Source organism: Paramisgurnus dabryanus, chromosome 2 (genome assembly GCF_030506205.2).
Source record: "Paramisgurnus dabryanus chromosome 2, PD_genome_1.1, whole genome shotgun sequence".
In the NCBI taxonomy this organism is placed as follows: Eukaryota; Metazoa; Chordata; class Actinopteri; order Cypriniformes; family Cobitidae; genus Paramisgurnus; species Paramisgurnus dabryanus.
Genome location: NC_133338.1, coordinates 20,904,996 through 20,926,157, shown reverse-complemented (window position 1 = coordinate 20,926,157; position 21,162 = coordinate 20,904,996). Strand labels below are relative to the sequence as shown.

Below are 21,162 nucleotides of genomic sequence, written 5' to 3'. Positions count from 1 at the left end.
TTCATTCTTACATATATTTATTATTTTTCATCAAACAAACCAGAAACCCCAAAAATCTATTTACATTATGAATATTCATACCTTTTAATTTCCAAATAGTTTCTAGTGGCCTTCGTTAAATGTTTGCATTACTGGACATATTAAGACATCCAACCTTAGAATCAACATGTAGTTAAAGATGACCGGTTTGGTTAAAGGGCTCTCATTATACACCAGACCACTCACTTTAAAAGTGCTGATCCAGGGTCATTCTTTGCATCTGTTTATATGTAAATTACCCTAACATGAATGCAGAGGACCTGATGAAAGATTTTATGTGATGCAATTAATACAGTACAGTGTGGCATTTTGCACAATGGATCTTTAAATATGAGCAAGCAACACACATTGTCATTCGTTTTCATACATATTAGGCATGTCGTCCCATGTGATTTGTATTATCAGACCCCTAATTACCTTATAAAGACAATGTCTTACTAAAATAATCTGTATCACATTTCTCATCAAATTACAATCTATCATATCTTTATAATACCTGTAGCTGACACTTAAGCATGTTAATGAAGTATTTCTAAACAACCACTGCTTTCTGGTAAGATGTCTGACCTGGAAACAGTTTTTGCCTTTCATATCCTAATAAATACGGTACATATGAACAAGGGTGTTGATTCTAGACTCTCAAATACAGTACAAACTCTGAGCCTGGTTTACTGGTTTAGGTTCAGACTCCCCTTCGGTCACAAAGTCAGTCATATATCTATAAACATCAACAGTGCTGCACCTAACATTAGAATTAGGAATAAAAGCAAAAACTGATTTAATGCCAGGTAGAAATATCTGTAATGAATTTTATACACTCGCCCAATTAAAACCAGCAAGTAATTCAGGTCATCAATTACACAGCAAATAATCATATGTAATCCTAAAATGATTCAGTCTGTATAAGAGGGAATAGCAGGTTCAAAAACACAATGTTGTATGGGGTTCCTTAACTAAAAACACACCATCGTCATCCAGCTAGTCTCTATGACAGTTTTTTGTTTATCTTTAAGTGCGCCTTCATTGGCTGAAGTGAATTAAGGCATGTCATAAGAGAAACATAATCCAAAACAAACCGGAAAACCCAACAGCTATTATGATAAAGACTTATATACATTATGTACAATGCAGCCAGAGATTAAGTGGGACTGTGTCGAGTCGTATCAGTGTATATGAGGTCGTGTTAGGTTTGGGTGTATGAAGGCCTGTATTACAGGTAGTTATTCAACGTGTGTGCAGTGTTTGCAAAGTCAACCCTGGCTGCACTTGAACAGCACTATCTGTGCACGTCTGACATCTTGCATTTCCAGTCACAGTTCTCTTCCACCGAGGAAATGAAACCATGTTTCTTATGTAGTCCAAATATAGCGCCATGGTTTGAGGAAACTGCCTCCTGGGATCATAGTTCTTGCTGTGCAGTTGCAGACTGAAAATTCCCAAGCTTGGCGTATAGCTGACGTGTTCTTTTGATGGGTGAGTAGAGGAAGAGAGAAGAGATGGTGATGAACGAAGCAATGGAGACCCTCCATCTTCATCTCTCAATATGGAACAGCAAAGATCTAACAAAACACAACAGAGGAATACATTACATTTAAATATGTGTTGCAGACTTACAGTGCATTCATGCTATACATTTTTATCAATACGCATGTTCTCTGGGATTGAACTCGGGGTCTTTTGCACCGTCAACGCAAAGCTGGTTGAGCATTTCCTGAGTAAATTAATGGTGCTTGCTTGTGTAAAAGCTGTCCCATTATGCTATTCTGCTGTTTGGTATATGGGTTTTAAAGGGAGACTCCACTTTTTTTGAAAATATGCTAATTTTCTAGCTCCCCTAGTGTTAAACATTTGATTTTTACCGTTTTGGAATCCATTCAGCTGATCTCCGGGTCTGGCGGTACCAATTTTAGCATAGCTTAGCATAATCTATTGAATCTGATTAGACCATTAGCATTGCGCTAAAAAAAGAACCAAAGAGTTTCAATATTTTTTATATTTAAAACTTGACTCTTCTGTAGTTACATCGTTGACTAAGAACGACGGAAAATTAAAAGCTGCGATTTTCAGGCAGATATGGCTAGAAACTATACTAACATTCTGGCATAATAATCAAGGACTTTGTTGCCGTAACATGGCTGCAGGAGGCGCAATGATATTACACAGCGCTAGTCCCCTTGGTAACTTTCAATAGACCCTTTTACAGCTCACGTGATCAAATAGCCTGCGCGCGCATTTGGGCAACAGAAGTGGTGTTATTCCCCATTGGTTCTAACGTGGTAGCAACTCAGAAAGTTTATTAAAACGGTTTCTCAACATCAAAATGTCCAGTTGTTGCGTTTGGTTGCACTAATATAATATACTAATATACGTATATATGTATCTGGCAACTTTATTTTTGGCCATCTGCTAACGTCTTTTATCCACTCCACTATAGTACACGGATCTAGCTGTGTTGAAAATGTTGATAAAGTCAATTTTTTTAAAATTACTTACTGTTTGTGTTGCTTCACTGTTGATTCTTACGATGCTTCCGTTGCCTAAATGCGCGCGCATACGCTGCCACGTCATCATTGTGTACAAACAGTAAAAGGGTCTATAGCAGAGGACCATTTTCAGGCACTGCGTAATATCATGGGGCCTCTTGCAGCCATGTTACGGCAGAAAAATAATTTGATTATTACGGCAGAATGAGAGTATAGTTCCTAGCCATATTTGCCTATAAAATCGCAACTTTTAATTTGCCGTCAGCCTTAGTACACGATGTAACTAGTTAAAAATAGGAAAAATATCGAAACTCTTTGTTTATTTTTTTTTTAACGCAATGCTAATGGTCTTATCAGATTCAATAGATTATGCTAAGCTATGCTAAAAGCGGTAGCGCCAGACCCGGATATCGGCTGAATGGATTCCAAAATGGTAAAAATCAAATGTTTAACTCTAGGGGAGCTGGAAAATTAGCATATTTTAAAAAAAAGGGGAGAATTATCTTTTACTTGAGCTTGAACTTTTTACAGTGCACATTAAAGGTGCCAAGGAATGCATTATAATATGTTAAATTGTTCTTCAAAGGAAAACACCACAGTTTTTCAATATTTTTCAATATTTAAACTTAGATGAATTAATACATACCTAACGTTTTTCAATGTGTGCACTTTTAATCTTTGTAGAGCGCTTCTTAAATGTTTCACATTTAGCCTAGCTCCATTCATTCCTATGGCTCCAAACAAAAGTTTTATTTTGTGCCACCATACTTAGTTGTGTAACTACTCATGTAACAGTCTTTAAATAGGGAAAGCATGGAAGTGTTTGGAGCCATAGGAATGAATGGGGCTTGGCTAAATGCTAACACATTCACATGGCGCTGTACAAAGATTAAAAGTGCATGCACTGAAAAAGACAGGTATGTATTCATTTGTCTAGGTTGAGGTAAGAACATAGTAAAATATTGAAAAACGGTGGTGTTTTCCTTGGTTGGTTTAGCAAACAGTATTAATCACATCCAGAAAACATCTACGTACATAAAAAACAGGGGTTCATTACCAAACAGACGGTCTTGTAGCGCTGTGATCACTTCAAGCCGAAGGTCTTAGAACTTCAGCCATGCAGTCAGCAGGTGGTGGCGTAGAGCTGACAAAGCTTATTGTTTCTTTATCTCCCCAAAAAATGTCCTCCAAGTCTTTTTCAGTCATGACATAAACAATTCAAGTCCACAAAAACATCGTGTTGGCTAGCACCCTGGACCAATCCTTTTAAACATAACGGAGAACGCTGTTTGGAGAAAAACTGTTCGGAATCTCCAAACCGTAAGCAGGCTTGAAGATTGCTTGTTTAATATCAACATTGTTCAGTGAAAATCCATGGGAAAAGTCCAATGTCCCAACATTTCTGCAACATACCTTTTCAGTCTATAGTAAGAGTTTGATTGGTGAAGAAACACCACGAAATTCTCATTCTCGCATGCGAGTTTATCAATGGGTGGCAAAGCGTCCGTCCACTTATAGACAGTGGACATCTCGCGTTCTTGTCTGTGCTCCCCAAAGTAAAGGTTCCTCACAGTATGAAGCAAATGAAAAGTGCATAGGTGAGGGTATCAGGGCAGTGCAAGTCCCTTTTGTTATCTTGGTGGTGGTGATGATGATGATGACAACAACCCTTCCACCCTCAAAAGAGAAGGCTGGGGAAAACAAAAACATCATACAAAAATAATAAAATGTGTTCACACTGTCCAAGGAATTATCTTGCAGATTTGAGGTCATACATAGATCATGTCTAATCTACATCCAATCACAGATATGTCCATCTGATCAACACAGCAAAAAAATTATCCACAAACTAAAAAAAAAGAAGAGAGAGATTTAGGAAAAAGGAAAAACGTTAAAGCACTGAATGGATGCAAGTCAAAGTACCAAGAGGTCATCTGTGCTGATTTTATCATCTTTCCAGGAGCATAAAGCATTTCTTCCGTCTTGATTCCATCATAAGAAAAATTAGCCGAAGGTAAACAAAGAACAGAAGATCAGTAAACGAAAAATTGTCGCTTTGTTTGGACTTTTTTGTTTAAACGCGCCCCTTCGTAATATGAAGGTACATAAAGGAATCCATTCCAGCGATCCAAGTTTGTTTCAGTCAGCGAGTTATATAGGCTGCGCTTATATCAACATGCACGCGAGGGGTCTGATGTCATGCCATTAAATCCCCCTCAACAAAATGATTCGAAACTGCAGAATCGCATAGTCAATCACCACAAAAATGAAGGAAAAAGCATCCACAAATGTCCGTGTGGTTTGTAAACAACAAAAACTCCAGTATGGAATAAAATAGCTTTTTGTAAGTTTTCATTTTTGTTGTTGTCTAAAGTCTGTATGAACAGGATTGTAGAGGCAGTGTGTTTTTGCGGTAGCCGACGTGAAGATAGTTAAACCAACTTTTGATTTCACTCCATTTAATGTCCAGCCGTTCGTGCATTAATATCCTGTGTTGAGCGACTCCATCTTCACCGTAAAAAATTTTTTTTGGAATACATTCAATGTTTCTCAGAAAGAAAAAAAAAAGTACAGAAATGCACTTCACAAGGTGGCAACTAAAATCCAAGGATAATTCAAAAAAAAAAAAAAAAAAGTAGCAGCCCCAAGTGCTCTTCCTTGTAGTCCAATACTTTTAACTTGTTAATATTTATAGATTCATATACATATAACAATAAAATAAAAACAAACACCATCATTGTCATCGACAACAATAATGAACAAGTAACAAAATATATAAACAATTCGTGCACTACTGAGTGCACTTGCACAGTTTGATGCGATCGTTTTTTTTTTCAGCCAGAAATAGTCAAAACCTCAGTCACTCGAGAGCAAGAGAGTGGACAGAAAGGCAATGTTAGGTCACATCCTCCTAATATCATACATTTCTTTCATCAAAGCATCCCCAGGCTACACTTAAACTGTACAGATAATGACGCGCAGCACGCTAGGCTCTTGGTTTACAAGCATGAGAGAGGTGTGGAGGCGGAGCCACGCACAAAGCCACACCCTCTGTTAAAAATAATGTCTCAATGGCAGCAATGAAGTCTAATCATTCGCCCTTTAGTTCTTAGGCACAGATGTGGGGACAGAAAAAAATCGAAAGAAAAACACAATGTACCACACAAGTTATTAGATCTTAAAGGTACAGACATTTTTAAACAACACACAAACAAGATGACGCTAATAAACCTCACAGAGGCAACGATGAGGCGGCGGAGACAGGAAGAAGGACTCGCGCTCCCCGCCATGAAAAATAAGAGTGCTGGTTGGCATAAAATGGGCTAAAGCTTTTGTGTTTGAATCTAGAGGTTATTCTTTGTTGGGGAATGAAGGGCTGGTGAAAGAGGATGTGTTGTGCCGTTGCCCCTCTCTCTCTCTGCCTTTCATTCATTCACTCGCATACAAACACTGCACATTCACAAGAGGAGTAATACACACAGTTTCCCCATATAGAAGTGCTCACATCCACACATTCGGTTTACAAAATACAAAACAATTCACTCCAAATGACAAAATGGCCTCTTTTGATCATACGTCGAAGCGATAAAAAAAATACATTGTGCAGACTGGTATGTTTTGAATGCGCACACACCCTCATTCTCATCTCGGACAAACGCGCGTGAATACACACATACACAGGCACGCGATCACAAAAATATTTATCATCTCTGTAATATCTAACGCATTTCTTTTTTTTTTCTTTTTATCTTGCATTTTATTTGAGTGCAAATCTTCAAGTTTTATAATCAACATTTTTTTTTTAATAGCTTTGTTTTTTATAGAAACTTTATATATTTATATATATATATATATATAAAACAAAACAACAGTGTTTGTCTTTAAAGAGAGGATGTTTTTTTGATAATGTCTGAACTGAAACACGCAATGGTCCCCCAATCGCCACTGTTACCTCCCAGTACAAACTCCAGTTCTGGTTCAACACATTTCACACACGCGCACACACACACACACACATACAGAGTATACGTATGTGGTAATATTTCTGAAGCCTACCACATACATACACGTGTAAATCTTCTCAAAAAGAAAAAAACGACTATTCAAATCTTAATAAAGTGCATTAGTCTGAGTGTAAGGTGCTTAATGCTGTAAGTGCCAGAAGTTTACCATCCCCGTCACACACAACACACAAAAATAAATTTACACCTGTTCCCTTCCCTGTTAAATTACATTCTTCTGAAACACCGCCCCCCCTCCCGCAAAACTGATATCTCACTCCTGGCTTACAACCCCCCCTCCCAATCCCCTCAAAGCAGTGCACATTCGACTTGCGGAGTCTGATTAGGTGGACCCGCGGGTTTAAAGGCCTCTTGTAGCTATTGCTGTGGATTCAGTAATCCTCGACCATTTCCATCTCATTAAAAACATACCGATCAGGGCCACCATTAAAGTACCCTAAAGAGAAAAAGACAGACAGAATGTGATATACAGTTAAAAGCATTCATTTTTAAACTCTTGTAAACAGAGATTCACAGAAACTACAAAAATGATTATCTGTGTACATCCGCTAAACACAAGGACAAATGCCGTTTAAAATTATACAATACTTGAGACAAAAACAGTGTGTGAGAGGAATGAAATAAAGCAAGAAGATTACCCAAGATGCTTGGGTCAGAGTGCGGCATCTGTTTTCTCTTCAACTTTCCTGCTTGATCATAGACCATGCTTCCCTTCCCAGCATGCACTGCCTGAAACATAGACTGCAGGGCACTGGGGTTCATTCCTCGTACAGTATCCTAACAGACAAAAAAGAAGATAAAACATGAGCCCACCATAAACTATGGAGGACCACAAGAGTCATGCGAAATGTAATAAAGCACTTCAATATTTATTAACCACCTGAACAATAAAAATAGCAATTAATAGATTTGTTTAAAAAATTCTTTAATTAATCTATAAATAAATAGACAAAGTTACAAAAAAATCATTATGTAACATTTTATTAGGCAATAAAAAGTGAGATTATAAAAATAACATAGAAATGAAATATTAATCCATTAATAAATAGTTCAAAGTAATATAACAATTTACAAAAACAACATAAAACACTCAATAAGTTCATAATTTTAAATTACATTTATAAATTCTTAATTAAATAATAGAATTTCAAAATGTATTTCAAAAAGCGATTTAAAAAGAGCAATAAATAACTGGATTTATAAATTGAACTACAAATACAGGTTTAAATTTGGCATTTAAAAGGGCATTTCCGTTTAACATTTCTGTCCCGATGGTTCTCCTTATTTTCGCTATTCGATTTGCTTTTCGTTTTAGGCTCTCTATTTAGCTTTTCCGTGACTCTTTGGGACCTTGCAAATGGTCAAATGAGAAATGCAAATTAGCTATGGCCAGGTGGATGTAACAAGCACGCTGATTGGCTCTGATTTATAGTCATGCGCAGATTTATAGATCTCGGATGAGGATCCAAAGAGTCATGGAAAGGCTAAATAGAGAGGTTAAAACAAAAAGCAAAACGAATATTCGAAAAGAATAAGGAGAACCATTGGGAAAATGAAAACAAAAATGTTAAACGGAAATGCCCTTTTAAATGCCTAATTTAAACCTGTATTTGTAGTTCAATTTATAAATCCAGTTATTTATTTCTCTTTTTAAATCGCTTTTTGAAATACATTTTGAAATTCCATTTTTTAATTTAGAATTTGTAAATGCAATTTAAAACGATTAACTAATTGAGTTTTTTATGTTGTTTTTGTAAATTGTTATATTAATTTGAACTATTTATTAAATGGATTAATATTTAATTTCTACATTATTTTTATAATCTCACTTATTATTGCCTAATAAAATGTTAAATAATGATTTTTTTGTAACTTTGTCTATTTATTTATAGATAAATTAATGAATTTTTAAACAAATGTATTAATTGCTATTTTTATTGTCCAGGTAGTCATTAAATATTGAAGTGCTTTATTACATTTTGCATGACTCTTGTTGTCCTCCATAATAAACGACTATAAATCACTACCAGGTTGAAAAGTACAGACAACGCTGCTAATATGCTCATACCTGCAGAGGGAAATTATTCATGGTAAGTCCAGCCATCTCTTTGGAGAGCTACACGGGAGAACAAAGATGTTCAAGTAAGAGCAAGCAAACACACACACACACACACACACACACACACACACACACACACACACGAAACGTCTTGAAGTCTTTCTTTGCACACACCTGCTGCTGCTGCCTCTGGTGGTTAGCCTTCTGTTTGGCACGGCGCTCCAGGAACTGTCTGGCAAACTCTTTGGCTTCAACGGTATCGCCCAGGTATGAGCAGATGAAGTTTAACACCTCGTACGGAGACTCCACCTCCTTTAGGTGCGCCACAATGGCGGTAACTAAAAATCACATTAGACACGCTTTTATACACTCTTTCATAAATTTAAAGGAATAGTAAAGTCCACCCCACGACTATGAGGTTAGCTAAATGGGAACAAAATCACTGTTTTACTTCTGTATAATCTACTCTGTATCTGTACAGAATTTTAGATTATTTTATTTATTTTAAGACCTTTATAATTGTTTTTAAAAATTTTGCAATGCAAAAAAAAAAAAATTCACAAAAAGGTGATTTGTTGATTTTGCTCTGTGATCAATTACAATCCTCAATTGTCAGTAATAAATCTACTCTTGACTGATCTAATAAACATGAATTTCTCGGTCCACACTTACATACGATGGATGAAAGTGGCAAAGCTACGCTTTAACAGATGGAGTAAGGCTGATGTTTAGAGAGACAGAGAGAGATAAATATATCTTACCATCCTGGGAGGAGGAGGAATTATTGGCGGAGGTGTTAAGAGCATGCAGCATCTGTTCACACCAGGTGGTGAAGCCGTCTTGAGACTTCATCCCCTGCAGGAGTTTTAACAGCCGCTCCTCTTCCTCTGTGCGTTTGCGGCCCCTCATCATGTACTGCTCGCTGCACCACAAACACACACAAACACCACAGTTACAACACACACTGAATGTTTTAAGATAAATTAGATTACTATTTAAAAAACGAATCTTTTAACATTTTTGTTGTATAGGTTCAACGCAACCAAAATAAACTTAAAATTATTGTTTAACGCAATAAACTTCAGCACCACATAAAACACATAAAAATAGAAATCACAGGACTAAACAGTGACCGCTCTCAAGATAGTTGGGATGGACCATTTAAAAGCTTATTTAGGATGACTAAAGTGTTATTGGGTTTACCTAAGCGACGGACTGCTGCGGCTGTTCTTCAGGCCCATGTTGTTGCGCAGGGCGCTCTGGTTCTTAAGGGCCTCGTCCCAGATGCCCATCCCCGTTCCTGAGGGGCTGCCACCACCACTCACCTTTCCATCCAAAGGTCCAGCTCCCCACATCGAAGATGCGTCACCCCACTGCAGAGAGAGACATTCACAAACCTTTAAATTGGTCATACAATTCAAAGTGTTGTTGACATTTCCACACAAAAGGTTACCCTACAATAAAAACATAAGGTTTTAAAGGAGGTCAAAAACAAGAACGAAAATGCTTTAAATTTTTTAAAAATGTTATAAGTGGACCTCAGAGAACATTACAAAATAAAAATATTGGAAATGCACTGATATATCGGCCAATAATTGATAATAAACTATCGGCTATCAGCTGATAGTCATATCCTGTCAATCAAAAGATAACAGGAAAATGCATGAATTTGAGATCTGTGTATAGAAAATGGAAAGAAACATCACTAGCTTAATGTTCAATATTAGTGGTTATTACGTCAATAAATAACATTCAGAAAAAAATTTCTTCAGAATTTAGTTAATGCAAGTTAATATAACCACCAAACTATCGGTATCGGCAGATATCAGTCTGAGGTTGTTTTCACATATATTGGTGCGCACCGTGGTGCGGCCTCGGAGCGCACCAAAATACATTGTATCATTTTTCAGTTAGTGCGGTCCGTGTTCACATATATATATATTTTACTTTACTCGAAATGCCGCACCGTACACCATGTGACAACGGTCAGCGCTGTCATTGGTCTCTGACAGCTCTTACGGTCTCATGACCACCCCCACGTTTCCACGACAACCAGCTTGACAGAGAGAGCGCAGCTATCAAGATCTGGAGATAAACGATGCACGTCTTTGTGAAGTTTCTTTGCTTTAACGCAAAATTGCGTAGCTGTTCTATTAAAGCCCTTCTCACGGAGCCGTTTGCTAAAAGCCCGTAATGTCACTATTTGTGTGTGAAGGACAGCTATGCATTTATAAAATCATCAGCTCAAACGTAAAGGAGACAGCGAATCTCTATGCAACGGACCAGGATTGGCTTGTTTGTTGTTAACCCACAATATAACACCCGGCTCACGTCACAACGAAAGCCCAGTGGCTCAAACATGTGGAGAACTTCCTGTATTTGGTTCGGCCCGAGGTCCAGCAGTGTTCACACCACAGGTGGGTCGCCCCAAAGTTTGGCAACAGCCGCTCCGAGACCACCTGTTTAGAGCGGTCTCGGAGCGGCTGTTTAGTGCGCACCCGAGTGCGGCTGTTGTGTTCACACTGACCCAAACGCACCGTACTCGGAGCGACACGTCATTTGGGCCGACCTAAACAGTGTATATGTGAAAACACCCTGAATAGTCGGCAATGGGTATCGGTGGGAAACTTGTAAAAAAAAGCCTGTTTTAACCCCTTTACCAGTGTTCAGAATTGCAGCTGTGTGTGTGTCGTATGCGTTTCCTACCCGTTGTTGTTGCTGGACTCTGTGCTGTTGTTTGTGCATTCTTTCAGCCTCCTGCTGGACGTCCAGAAGGTTGAGGGGCTTGCTCTGTTTCCCCAGCCCAGGAATGGGTCCACTGTTCCAGCTCGACCCAGAACCTGAGGACCCCTGACGCGGAGCCTGCTGGAGCAACTTCATCAGCAACTCCTGTTGCTGGTAGAAAAAGTAAGATATAAATAACCATAAATGCGAACAATTGTAGGTTTTAGTGAGGAAAAGTCAAGTTTCTAACAACAGACCTGCTTGCGTCTATAAAGCTCCTCCTCCTCTCTCCTTTTCTGCTCTTCTCTCCTTTTTTCATCCCTCCGTTTCCGCTCCTCTTCCTCACGCTTGGCCCTGAGTTCAGCTTCTCTTCTTTCATGTAACTGAAAACATGCGTAAAGATTGAGTTCGGAGCATTTCCTGAGATCACCACCAGAGGGCATCAAAGGCAGCACTCACCTTCTGAAGCTGTTCTAGAATTGGACCCTGAGATGAAGAATTCATTAAATCCCATAGACTGGCCTCACCGCCTGCTCGAGGAAAAAGACGACTTATGATTTTGATCTACAGACAGGTGAATAAATACTAATGTTAAAGGTGACATAGGGGTATTTATCCTTGTTCTGTGATGTGACATGTAGACAAAAAAAAATTTTGTTTGGGTCTGTAATGCCTTAGAAGCTTCCTTAAAACCTCTCTCATATAGCTCTATTAACGTGGGGGATTTTAGCTCTAAAACTTATTGCCAAATAAACTAAATTTTGATTGTGGACTTCAAGTCCGTTTAGATAACAGCATCTCCAAATGGATGAAATGTAAATAGTTTTGTGTATGTGTACCTGCTGGCTGTGAGGCTGAGGTATGCATCATGGTATCCCACATGGACCCTGTATCTGGCACTGACATCGACCTGTTCAACGAAGGCATCATTCCCTGCTCTCCACATCTACATAACGCAGACATAAACATCAGGATCCACAATTCAACCATACATGTTGTGTACACAGCAACATTTCTAAAATTAACCACACTCACCTGTTGATGAGCTGGAACAGCTGCTGTTGCTGGAGTTGCTGGTAAAGAGCGGTGGCAGCCGCTAATTCCTGCTGCTTCTTCAGACGCTCCTGATCCATATTACCCTGAGACAGAAAAAGATCAGACACGCATATTAACTAAAGAGAGATCAGACACGCATATTAACCCACAAAATAAGACACGCACATTAACTCAAAAAGAGAAAACGATAAGACACATTTACTACGCTAACATCAGATATTTATACGGAGTACACATATAAGCATGGATTACAAACACACATGAAAAATCAATAACCGATGATCAACAAAAAAAAAGCCACAACATTCACCATTACACCCAGACCCTCAAGACTGCCCCCTGGGGTGGGGTTCAGGTCTAAGAAATGATTGATTTCTTACCAGGAGGGGTGGAGGGGAGGGGCCAGGGGCGAAAGGCACACGGCCCCACATCTTAATCACTTCCCCCAGAGGTTGAAAGCCCTCATCACAACCACGTTTAACAAGCAGGTTCATTGTGAAATATCCCGCCTGAAACCATTCACACATCTCCACTGTACTAAATGGACCTGAGGGAGAAAAAAAAAAAGAGACATTTAATGAAAGAGAAAACATGCATATAGATATAGTCGCCTAGCTATTAAAGAGCGTGTGTACCCTGAATCTCTCCTTGCGGGTCTTTGTAAAACCATTTCATGGCAGAGTCGTGGGAGAGAGGAAGAGCAGAGGCCGTGTTCCTGCTCTCCTGAAGAGTCTGCGTAAAACACTCTTCCTCTAGAGATGTGTCCTGGAGCGCTGCCACCATCTTCTCTGCCTCCTATACACACATAAATACGCAACATGTTCACTGTTAAGAGTATCAATGACATTGTATTGCTTTTTACTTATGTTAGTCAAGATTTATGGCACAAAAGACTATCTGTCTATTAATTTATTTACCACCTTCTTTTTTGACATTAGTAATTAAACATGAGGTTTTGTTAGGACAGGGTGTCCCAAACTTGGGTTTGCGAACCCCTGGTGGTTCTTGAGAGAATTGCAGGGGGATTGTGAGTTGATGGGACAAAACTAATTTAATTTAATCATAAAATGTAAATAAATAAGAAAAATAAATAAGTCTAAAAACAATAGCTACATTTTTTTGTTTAATCTGCATGCCATGTGACCACACAACAAGTGATAGACCGATATATCGGCTGATTTTTGCAAGTTTATGTGTATCGACATCGGCTGATACGTGGCTGGTGTGTTCGCAGATTTTTTCCGCCATTATTTACAGACAGAGTGCTGGAAGCCGCAAGCGATTGGCGGGTCATGTGACTAAAATCACAGCTAATCATAGCTTGACAAAGCAGGTTTTTATTTCTCATGTTTATTTGTAGTAGTAAAGTGCTAGAAATCAATATCCTTTGCTGATAGTTCCTCGTCATTGTGGATAGTGCAGTTTATGGTTCATAGCACCCTCACCTGCTTTTACTGTTTGTTAAATATTGTTTTTTTAGTTTAATAAATGTTACTTTTTTAAATTGAGACTTGTAACATTTGGCATCATCGTGTCATTTTTATTATGTAAATTGAGTGAGCAAAAGCAGTATCTGCTTCAAATATCGGCTCAAGAAAATCGGCAGCCTGTATTGGTCATCGGCTCTCGGCATCGGCACTAAAAAATCCGTAATCCCTAAACACTACAATATATTAGAATACTTGTGCAAAATGGCCAGATACGTTTTATGTACAAAAAAAGGAAATATATGGTATGAATATGCATGGTCATGCAGGTGTATAAGTATAATTGTGTTTGTATGAATATATGGGGTGTAATGGTATTTAAGGCGCATACATGTATGATTGTGTAGGTATATGCAGTGTTTTTTTAAAGGTAGGAGTTTATTCAGGTATGATATACAAAGGTATATAACATTTGTATACACTATAAAAGTCATTTATATCTATATCTCTTTCCTCCTATGTTTAAATATTCATGTATTTACGCAGACAATCATACACTCATTTTTAATTTTTATTTTTTTAATTTTTTTAATATTATATATTTTCTATTTAAATATGTATGTATAATATGTATATATATATTTTGTTTATTTCAGTTATTTATTATTTCTGACACTCATAATTGAACAGGTTGTGTTTGTTAATGTTTCCCTGTTTATGAAAAGCCAAATAAAAAAAATAAAAAAAGAAATATACCAGATGAAGGTCCAATAACAGGTATTAATAACAATAACTACGTAAAATACTACTGATAAAACTTTAAAACCAATGAAAAATATTAAAATATTTAGTTAAAGGTGCAATCAGGGAAATTTTGCGTTATCTAGTGGTGAGACTGTGAAATGCAACCAACGGCTCAGTCCAAAGGTCACCCATCCTTTTCAAAAAGCATAGTAAAGCTACGATAGTTGCCACAGGACAAAAACATCATCGCCTGAGACAATACGGTAACAAAATGTGGCAGGAAATATTGCGAGGCTCAAATATTGTGACATAATGAACAAGATGTGTTGACGCATTTGTCATGAAGTGCCATTTCCAGGACTTAATGCTTCAAAGTCAACAAAACATGTTACTGACTCTGGGCCGCCAAACTAACTATGTTGAGATATAATGAGTTATAATAAACGCATCTTTGAATAGCGCCACCACGACCACGGTGTCTGTTTCTGATCATTTAGCCACACATTTAATTGTAGAATTTTTTATTTAAACCACCTAAAATGCAAGTTTAAAGTTAATCCCTAACTGAGATTTAGACATATTATGATCACATTTGACTTTTTCATGTTTAAGTGCTATATTTGGGTCCCCAGTGCTTCTATCAACCTAGAAAATGTGAAAAAGATCAACCCAGTAACTTAGTTTTCGTAAACCATTCCTTGCAAGCATGTGAAAAAATAGGTAATTAATGGTCTCCCCTTGTGATATCAGAAGGGGATAATACCGCTCCTTAATCTGCACCATCCAACCATGGCACTGCCATTTAGTGCTGCAGAGATCGGCTCATTTGCATTTTAAAGGACACACCCAAAAATTGCAACTTTTCCCTCACACCTACAAAGTGGCAATTTTAACATGCTATAATAAATTATCTATATGGTATTTTGTAACAGACCAACAGGATTAAAGATAATCTAGGTTTACTGTAAAATTTAAACCTGGATCAAAATGATTATTTTTAAAGAAGATTTCAAGTTTGCTGCAACAGAATTATTAAATAAGCCTTGATTTAAGCCTAATCCTTGGTGCAACCCATCCTATGTCTGATAACATTTTTGAACAACGCATGATTAACATCATGCACTTCATAAATGTGTACAGCCAATGATAATATTGCTCTTGGTTCTAAATGAATACAAAACAAATACATGTCCTCTGTAGGAAATAAAAATACTTATTTACAAATTTTAAACTGTACCTGTTGCAGGTGCTTCATGCCCTCATCATCCTCAATCTCGCCCCCCAGTGGTGGGAGGTCAGTAGCAGCAGAGGACAAGGAGGGCGGCGATGAAGGCAGACTGGAGGAGGCACTGGGGCTCAATTCTAGCATGGCCTCTGATAACACTACAGTGAAAATGATTTATTACATCAAAACTCAAAATGCAAGTAGTAAAAAGCAGCAACAATTCAAGAGATGATACTAAAAAACACTTGTCAAAGAGACAAATGAAACACTGCTTCAGTAGCTGAAACTACGTAAAAACTCCTGTTAACCAGAATCCTGAAAAGGTATTAATGATATTGAATTACACTGACCAATGCCATTGAAGAGCGGTATATATATATATATACTTATAAAACACGCTTTAGACTTCAGATATAATGTGCTATTTTGAGCCATTGAAAATGTGCCGTTCCCATCTCTCAGGTAACCAAGGTTACTATAGGAACTGGAGACGTTTTTTTAGTACAGTTCACTCAACACTGTGTCAGTGGAGATATGACCTAAGTGGAGATATGTTCACATACACAATTAAATCAATACAATCACATAGGCACACAAAAGACACTAATGAACAAATGGCAATTGCCAATGCTGATTACAACAAATACAGGATAGGGCAGGGGTCACTAACCCTGCTCCTGATGAGCTACCGTCGGATCTGAAGCAATGCCGCCTATAATTATACAGCAGTGGGACCTCGCACCCATCCTGCACCTAAATGGCACCAGACAGCGTAATTCATTTTGTTAATCAATAAGGCTTCAGTATTCTGGTGAAAAGGAGTTTTTCTATAGAATCAGCCACTGACGCATTATCGAGTGAACCGTACACGAATGGGTTTTACCTTCACTTGGTAGCTTGCTGGGAATGGAAGGGGAAGGTTGAGGCTCCTCCAGGCCAGAGGGGGCAGCAGATAGCACAGCCTCAACAACAGGAACAGAAAGAGGAGGGGGGAGAGACGGAGGAGGAGAGGGAGAGACTGGCTTCACTTCATTGTCAGATGCCAGAGCAGTTTCAATCACAACTGTAAAAAACAAGAAAAGACTTATAGGGGCGTTTTCCTAGACAGGGCTCAAAACTAGTCCTAGATTAAAACTAGTCCTAGACTATTCTTAACTAAAAACAACTTGCACTGACATCAAAGTATGTTCAAAAACAACTTCTCCCTCTTCAGCTGACCAATCCATGTGGGTGGGTAAGTTTATCGTGTATTATACTGACCAAGAACGGTATAAAACGTGTCATGCTATATATCATTACAAAGGTCAAAGGGATTAGAATAGATGTGAGCACATATTTAATATTTAACTAATTTTACACTTCAAATCCATTTAGAAGTGAACTATCCCGTTTAAAAAAATACATTGCTCTAAGCATCACATTTCTTTTATACCTTTTTCACTCTTCTCTGCTCTAGTGCCGTTGCTCTTCTCTGAATTAGAACCATCTTCTTCCTCATCCTCCAACCCCTGGAACTCAAAGTCCTCTTCTGGAATGGGGTCTTTTGGGCTTTTCTAACATAACAGAAGAGAAAAACAGTGTCAATTTACCAAAGGAAAACTATAGACCAAAAGTCAACAGACTGGAAATTGTGTTATCACCTTAACAGACATAAACGCTCCAGAAGAATCAAAGGTTCCCATTTCACCATCTTCTTCATCTGTGCACCACTCTGGCAAACCATCTCTTTCTTCTTCTGCGCCTTCACTTCCTGCTCTTCTTCGGCCTCCCTCGTTCCCTCCATCGCGGAAGTCAAAATCAAACTTCCTACGGCGCACTTCACCGGGAGCACCGTGTTCTCGCCACCCAGCTGAGCGAGGACCACCATCTGGAGAGAAAGGCAAAAAGATTTCGTTAAATTTAATATATATAATGTTTTCGAAGTGCTTAGTCAAGATTACTAGAATAAATTATTTCAAATATGTTTTTTTTTTGCAAATATACTTTTTAATTTTTATGGATTGCTGTTGATTTTATGCATAATTTGGCAGAAGACACGCTGTGTGACGTCATCACTTTGCAAGTAAATAATTGTTTGCATGCATTTTATTATAGTAAATTATTAAGTAAGGGATAATGTAGAGGCAGCCGGTAGTTATCGGGAAATAAGCCCCGACAGTGTGATCAGGTCTTGTATCACACTGAAGGGGCTTATTTCCCGATAACTACCAGCTGCCTCTACATTATCCCGCTTATTACACGGCTACTTGCCACATAAGAAAAAAACTGGACATGAATATGAAATTGAAACATTTTATTGGCATATTTGTTTTAAATTAACATTTTTATCCTTCCGCGAAACTTTGCACAGATGCATAAAATGATCGTAATACCTTATTAAGATCCTCTGCTTCATACTTGTCTGTCTCCATTTTTTTCTCTTTTAGACAGTCTTTGAGAAGTTTTAATGCCCATTCTGTATTTTTTTGTGTGTTGGCTTCGTAGCTGTCATGCTCTGTTTTGTCAAGTTCAGTCTCAGTAAGCTCTCTGTGTCTTGTCGTTGTTCGTTCTTCTACCCACTGTTTAAATGTTTTTTTTCCGTACATGTTAAAATTAATGTCAAAATCCATTCTTAATTGTGGTTGTCCAGTGTTTGTCACAAGATGGCGCCAAACAGTAATCTTTTTTGGCGCGGAGCGATTTTAATCGTACAAGTAGTACCGGCTATGCGTTATTACTTTGGAGCGGTTATTATTTGAAAAGAACGAACCTGCAAATGTCTCAACTGACCAATCAGAATCAAGCATTCCAGAGAGCCGTGTAATAAGTAAGGAATAATTGACGACGGGCCATTGAATTATAAGAAAATAATGCACACCCAATGTAATGCGATGCTGCACATTCCAAGGCACTTCAGTGGGCCTTTAAAGCAAGGATAATAGCGGCACTGGGATAATTTTGTGTATAGGCGGTTTCATCGGACTCACATGTGCTGACGCGATACACGTCTGGATCCGAACTTTACCTCTGGTTTCGTTTTTTTAATGGTCTGACTAGTTGCTAAACTGATCTCTTGAACAAATGCCTCGTCGAAAATAACAAATATTTTGGTTTCCTAGGTAAAATCTATGTGTTGTTTTTTTGCTTGTTATTTAAATAAACTATGTTTAAAGAACTTTGTTGTTATTTATTCCTAGAGTTTACCGGAAGTTACGTGCGGACCACGACAGCCGCTTGTTTATGTTGTTACTGCTAAAACCGTCTATATGTCAGCACAGGTACAAGAAAACGTGAACTCATGTTTACGCTTTCCAGGAACATGCTTCTGATATGCATACTCATCAATCTTCTCAAACAGTGCACGAGTAGCAAACTGACACCTGTTTAGCGTCTTCCTTGATTGGATATTTAAATTGGCAAGGTCTCAAAATACAAATGAAAAACTTATTTTCACTCTTCACATTCACACTGGCAAATCAATTTATCCTTAAAGGCGTCCTAAGCGAATCTGCGAGATTCGCTTAGGACGTTTTTGTTGACGTTTGAATTGTTTTCAAACAGACGAAGCGTAGCTAACTCCTCCCCCTCCCTTCCGTGCTTTCATGAACGCGCCCAACCCCCACCCCCAAATCCCTTTTGTCGTTTATTGGCTGGAACACTTTGTTTTCTTTTGTGGTGCTAGGTTTGGCCAATATGTTGTTATTGCCGTTTGTGAAGCCTGGGCTGTCTACAGAGATCGCGTTTTTTTACAGTTTGATCAGCGGACAGGCAGCAAGCAGATAGTGAGAAGATGTTTGCTGTATGTAACAAAAAATGTTTTATGGTCTAAAACGCGTCAATTCGCTTAGAGCGCCTTTAACCTAACATATGTGTTAAGTCGGTGTGTACCATCTCTTCTTGCAACAGCGAGTCTCCAGCTGCCTCCGGCCTCTCCCATCTCCTCCTCCTCCTGCTCCTCTCTCAGTGTACGCCAGTTGTCGCTGTCAGAGCGCATGAACTCCTTTCTTCCGACTGAACCTGCCTCCTCGAAACCAAGCCGCACCCCTTCCCTCCGGAGGGGCTTCTCAAAACGTCTTTCACCTCTGTAAATAAAAAAAATGTTCAGTGAGAAAGCAAAGCACTAAGATCACAATGTGATAAACAATAAATGTAGAACTAAGTGCTGTACATTTAAAGTGAATTTAGTGCTAAAAAAATAAAAATACAAGCAGCTTAGAGCATATAAAAAGGAAAAACGTAAAGAGAATTAGCAAAGAGAATACCTGTCGTCCCAGCTTTGGCTACGATGGATCTCTCGAACACCACGACCGAAACCACCCTCTACTTCCTCACCAGTTCTTTGGTAGAACCCACCCTCGCCCCTTCCTCGTCCTAAACACACAGCATGATCCCCACTTCAGTGTTGCTGTCACTATGTGAACAATTCACATACTTAAATCAACAGGTCATCTTACCCCGGCCGCCTCGCACGGTGCCTCTACCTCGGTTCACCCCAGCAGGCGCAACTCCACTCGCTTTACCCATAAGCCTCAGCACAGCCACGCTATTGACAGACATGGAAAAGTTCCTCTGCAGAGAGAAAACAAAACACCAAGAATTCAACCAGAACCGCAGGAGCAGTGTAGATTAAAGCTGCTCGAGTGCCGCTTTATTTTTAGCATTAACAATATGCCTGCCTCGGCTCAAAACATCTACAATACATGAAGTATGTCTAACCATATGGAAACTTAAATACCTCGTCTGCTTGTCTCACCTGCTCCTCCTCAGTGAGAGGCAACAGTGCCAGCGGCTGCTGAGGTTCATCCTGAAGAATGACAGCAAACTCCTTATCCTGCATTTCTTCAGGAACCTAAAAACACAAAGTCGGTGACTATGACTCATGCTTAGCCTGCATATTCAAATGAAGAAATACAAATGAATACAAATATCAGGTTAACTGGAAAAACTCTCGGACACTGGACAGGAGCATATTGACAGAAAATTACTTTCTTGTTTAGCCAGGTCATTTTAAGAATGCAAGAAACAAAAAACTTTACTTTATGGTACCACTAGTTTCAGGTAGGTTACGGCTATACTTAACTATATTACTTCATACTAACACAGACCAGAGGTCTTCTCGGATCCAAAGAAATGTACCCGACCCAAATCCCTTATTACCCAAACCTGACGTGCAGAAAGAAACCTTGGTGCCTTGCAACCAATTTCACCCGCTGCTCCGTTTATTTTCAACAACTATATCAAGGTAACCACTAAAATGTACATTTAATTGATTGATAGGTGTGTCTCAACAAAAATGAACCTCCCACCAGCCACACAATGTTGCAAGCGCTCTCAAAGGAAAAGATAGTTTGAATCGTTTTGGTTTTTTTCGGCAAAAACTTTCATTTTAAATTACCCAAGAAGA

General features: G+C 38.6%; 1 protein-coding gene across 4 annotated transcripts in view; it reads right to left on the bottom strand.

Annotated features, from left to right (window-relative positions):
- The window catches only part of gigyf1a (GRB10 interacting GYF protein 1a), a 34,645-nt gene continuing 13,483 nt past the window's right edge, over nucleotides 1–21,162 (bottom strand). Inside the window, exons 5-26 of one of the 4 annotated variants that reach the window (XM_065248615.2) lie at nucleotides 20,494–20,607; nucleotides 20,213–20,327; nucleotides 20,021–20,129; nucleotides 19,647–19,840; nucleotides 17,420–17,646; nucleotides 17,212–17,332; nucleotides 16,663–16,842; nucleotides 15,792–15,937; nucleotides 13,019–13,178; nucleotides 12,764–12,930; nucleotides 12,363–12,466; nucleotides 12,167–12,273; nucleotides 11,787–11,857; nucleotides 11,585–11,710; nucleotides 11,310–11,498; nucleotides 9,807–9,976; nucleotides 9,365–9,525; nucleotides 8,778–8,941; nucleotides 8,613–8,660; nucleotides 7,183–7,321; nucleotides 3,580–6,980; nucleotides 1–1,598 (exon numbers count right to left, since the gene is read on the bottom strand). In XM_065248615.2, coding sequence (XP_065104687.1) covers nucleotides 6,916–6,980; nucleotides 7,183–7,321; nucleotides 8,613–8,660; nucleotides 8,778–8,941; nucleotides 9,365–9,525; nucleotides 9,807–9,976; nucleotides 11,310–11,498; nucleotides 11,585–11,710; nucleotides 11,787–11,857; nucleotides 12,167–12,273; nucleotides 12,363–12,466; nucleotides 12,764–12,930; nucleotides 13,019–13,178; nucleotides 15,792–15,937; nucleotides 16,663–16,842; nucleotides 17,212–17,332; nucleotides 17,420–17,646; nucleotides 19,647–19,840; nucleotides 20,021–20,129; nucleotides 20,213–20,327; nucleotides 20,494–20,607 — 2,877 coding nt within the window. In that variant the 3' untranslated portion in view covers nucleotides 1–1,598; nucleotides 3,580–6,915. The remainder of the gene's footprint in view (nucleotides 1,599–3,579; nucleotides 6,981–7,182; nucleotides 7,322–8,612; nucleotides 8,661–8,777; nucleotides 8,942–9,364; nucleotides 9,526–9,806; nucleotides 9,977–11,309; nucleotides 11,499–11,584; nucleotides 11,711–11,786; nucleotides 11,858–12,166; nucleotides 12,274–12,362; nucleotides 12,467–12,763; nucleotides 12,931–13,018; nucleotides 13,179–15,791; nucleotides 15,938–16,662; nucleotides 16,843–17,211; nucleotides 17,333–17,419; nucleotides 17,647–19,646; nucleotides 19,841–20,020; nucleotides 20,130–20,212; nucleotides 20,328–20,493; nucleotides 20,608–21,162) is intronic. The other 3 variants (XM_065248616.2, XM_065248617.2, XM_065248619.2) reach the window with 3 other exon arrangements.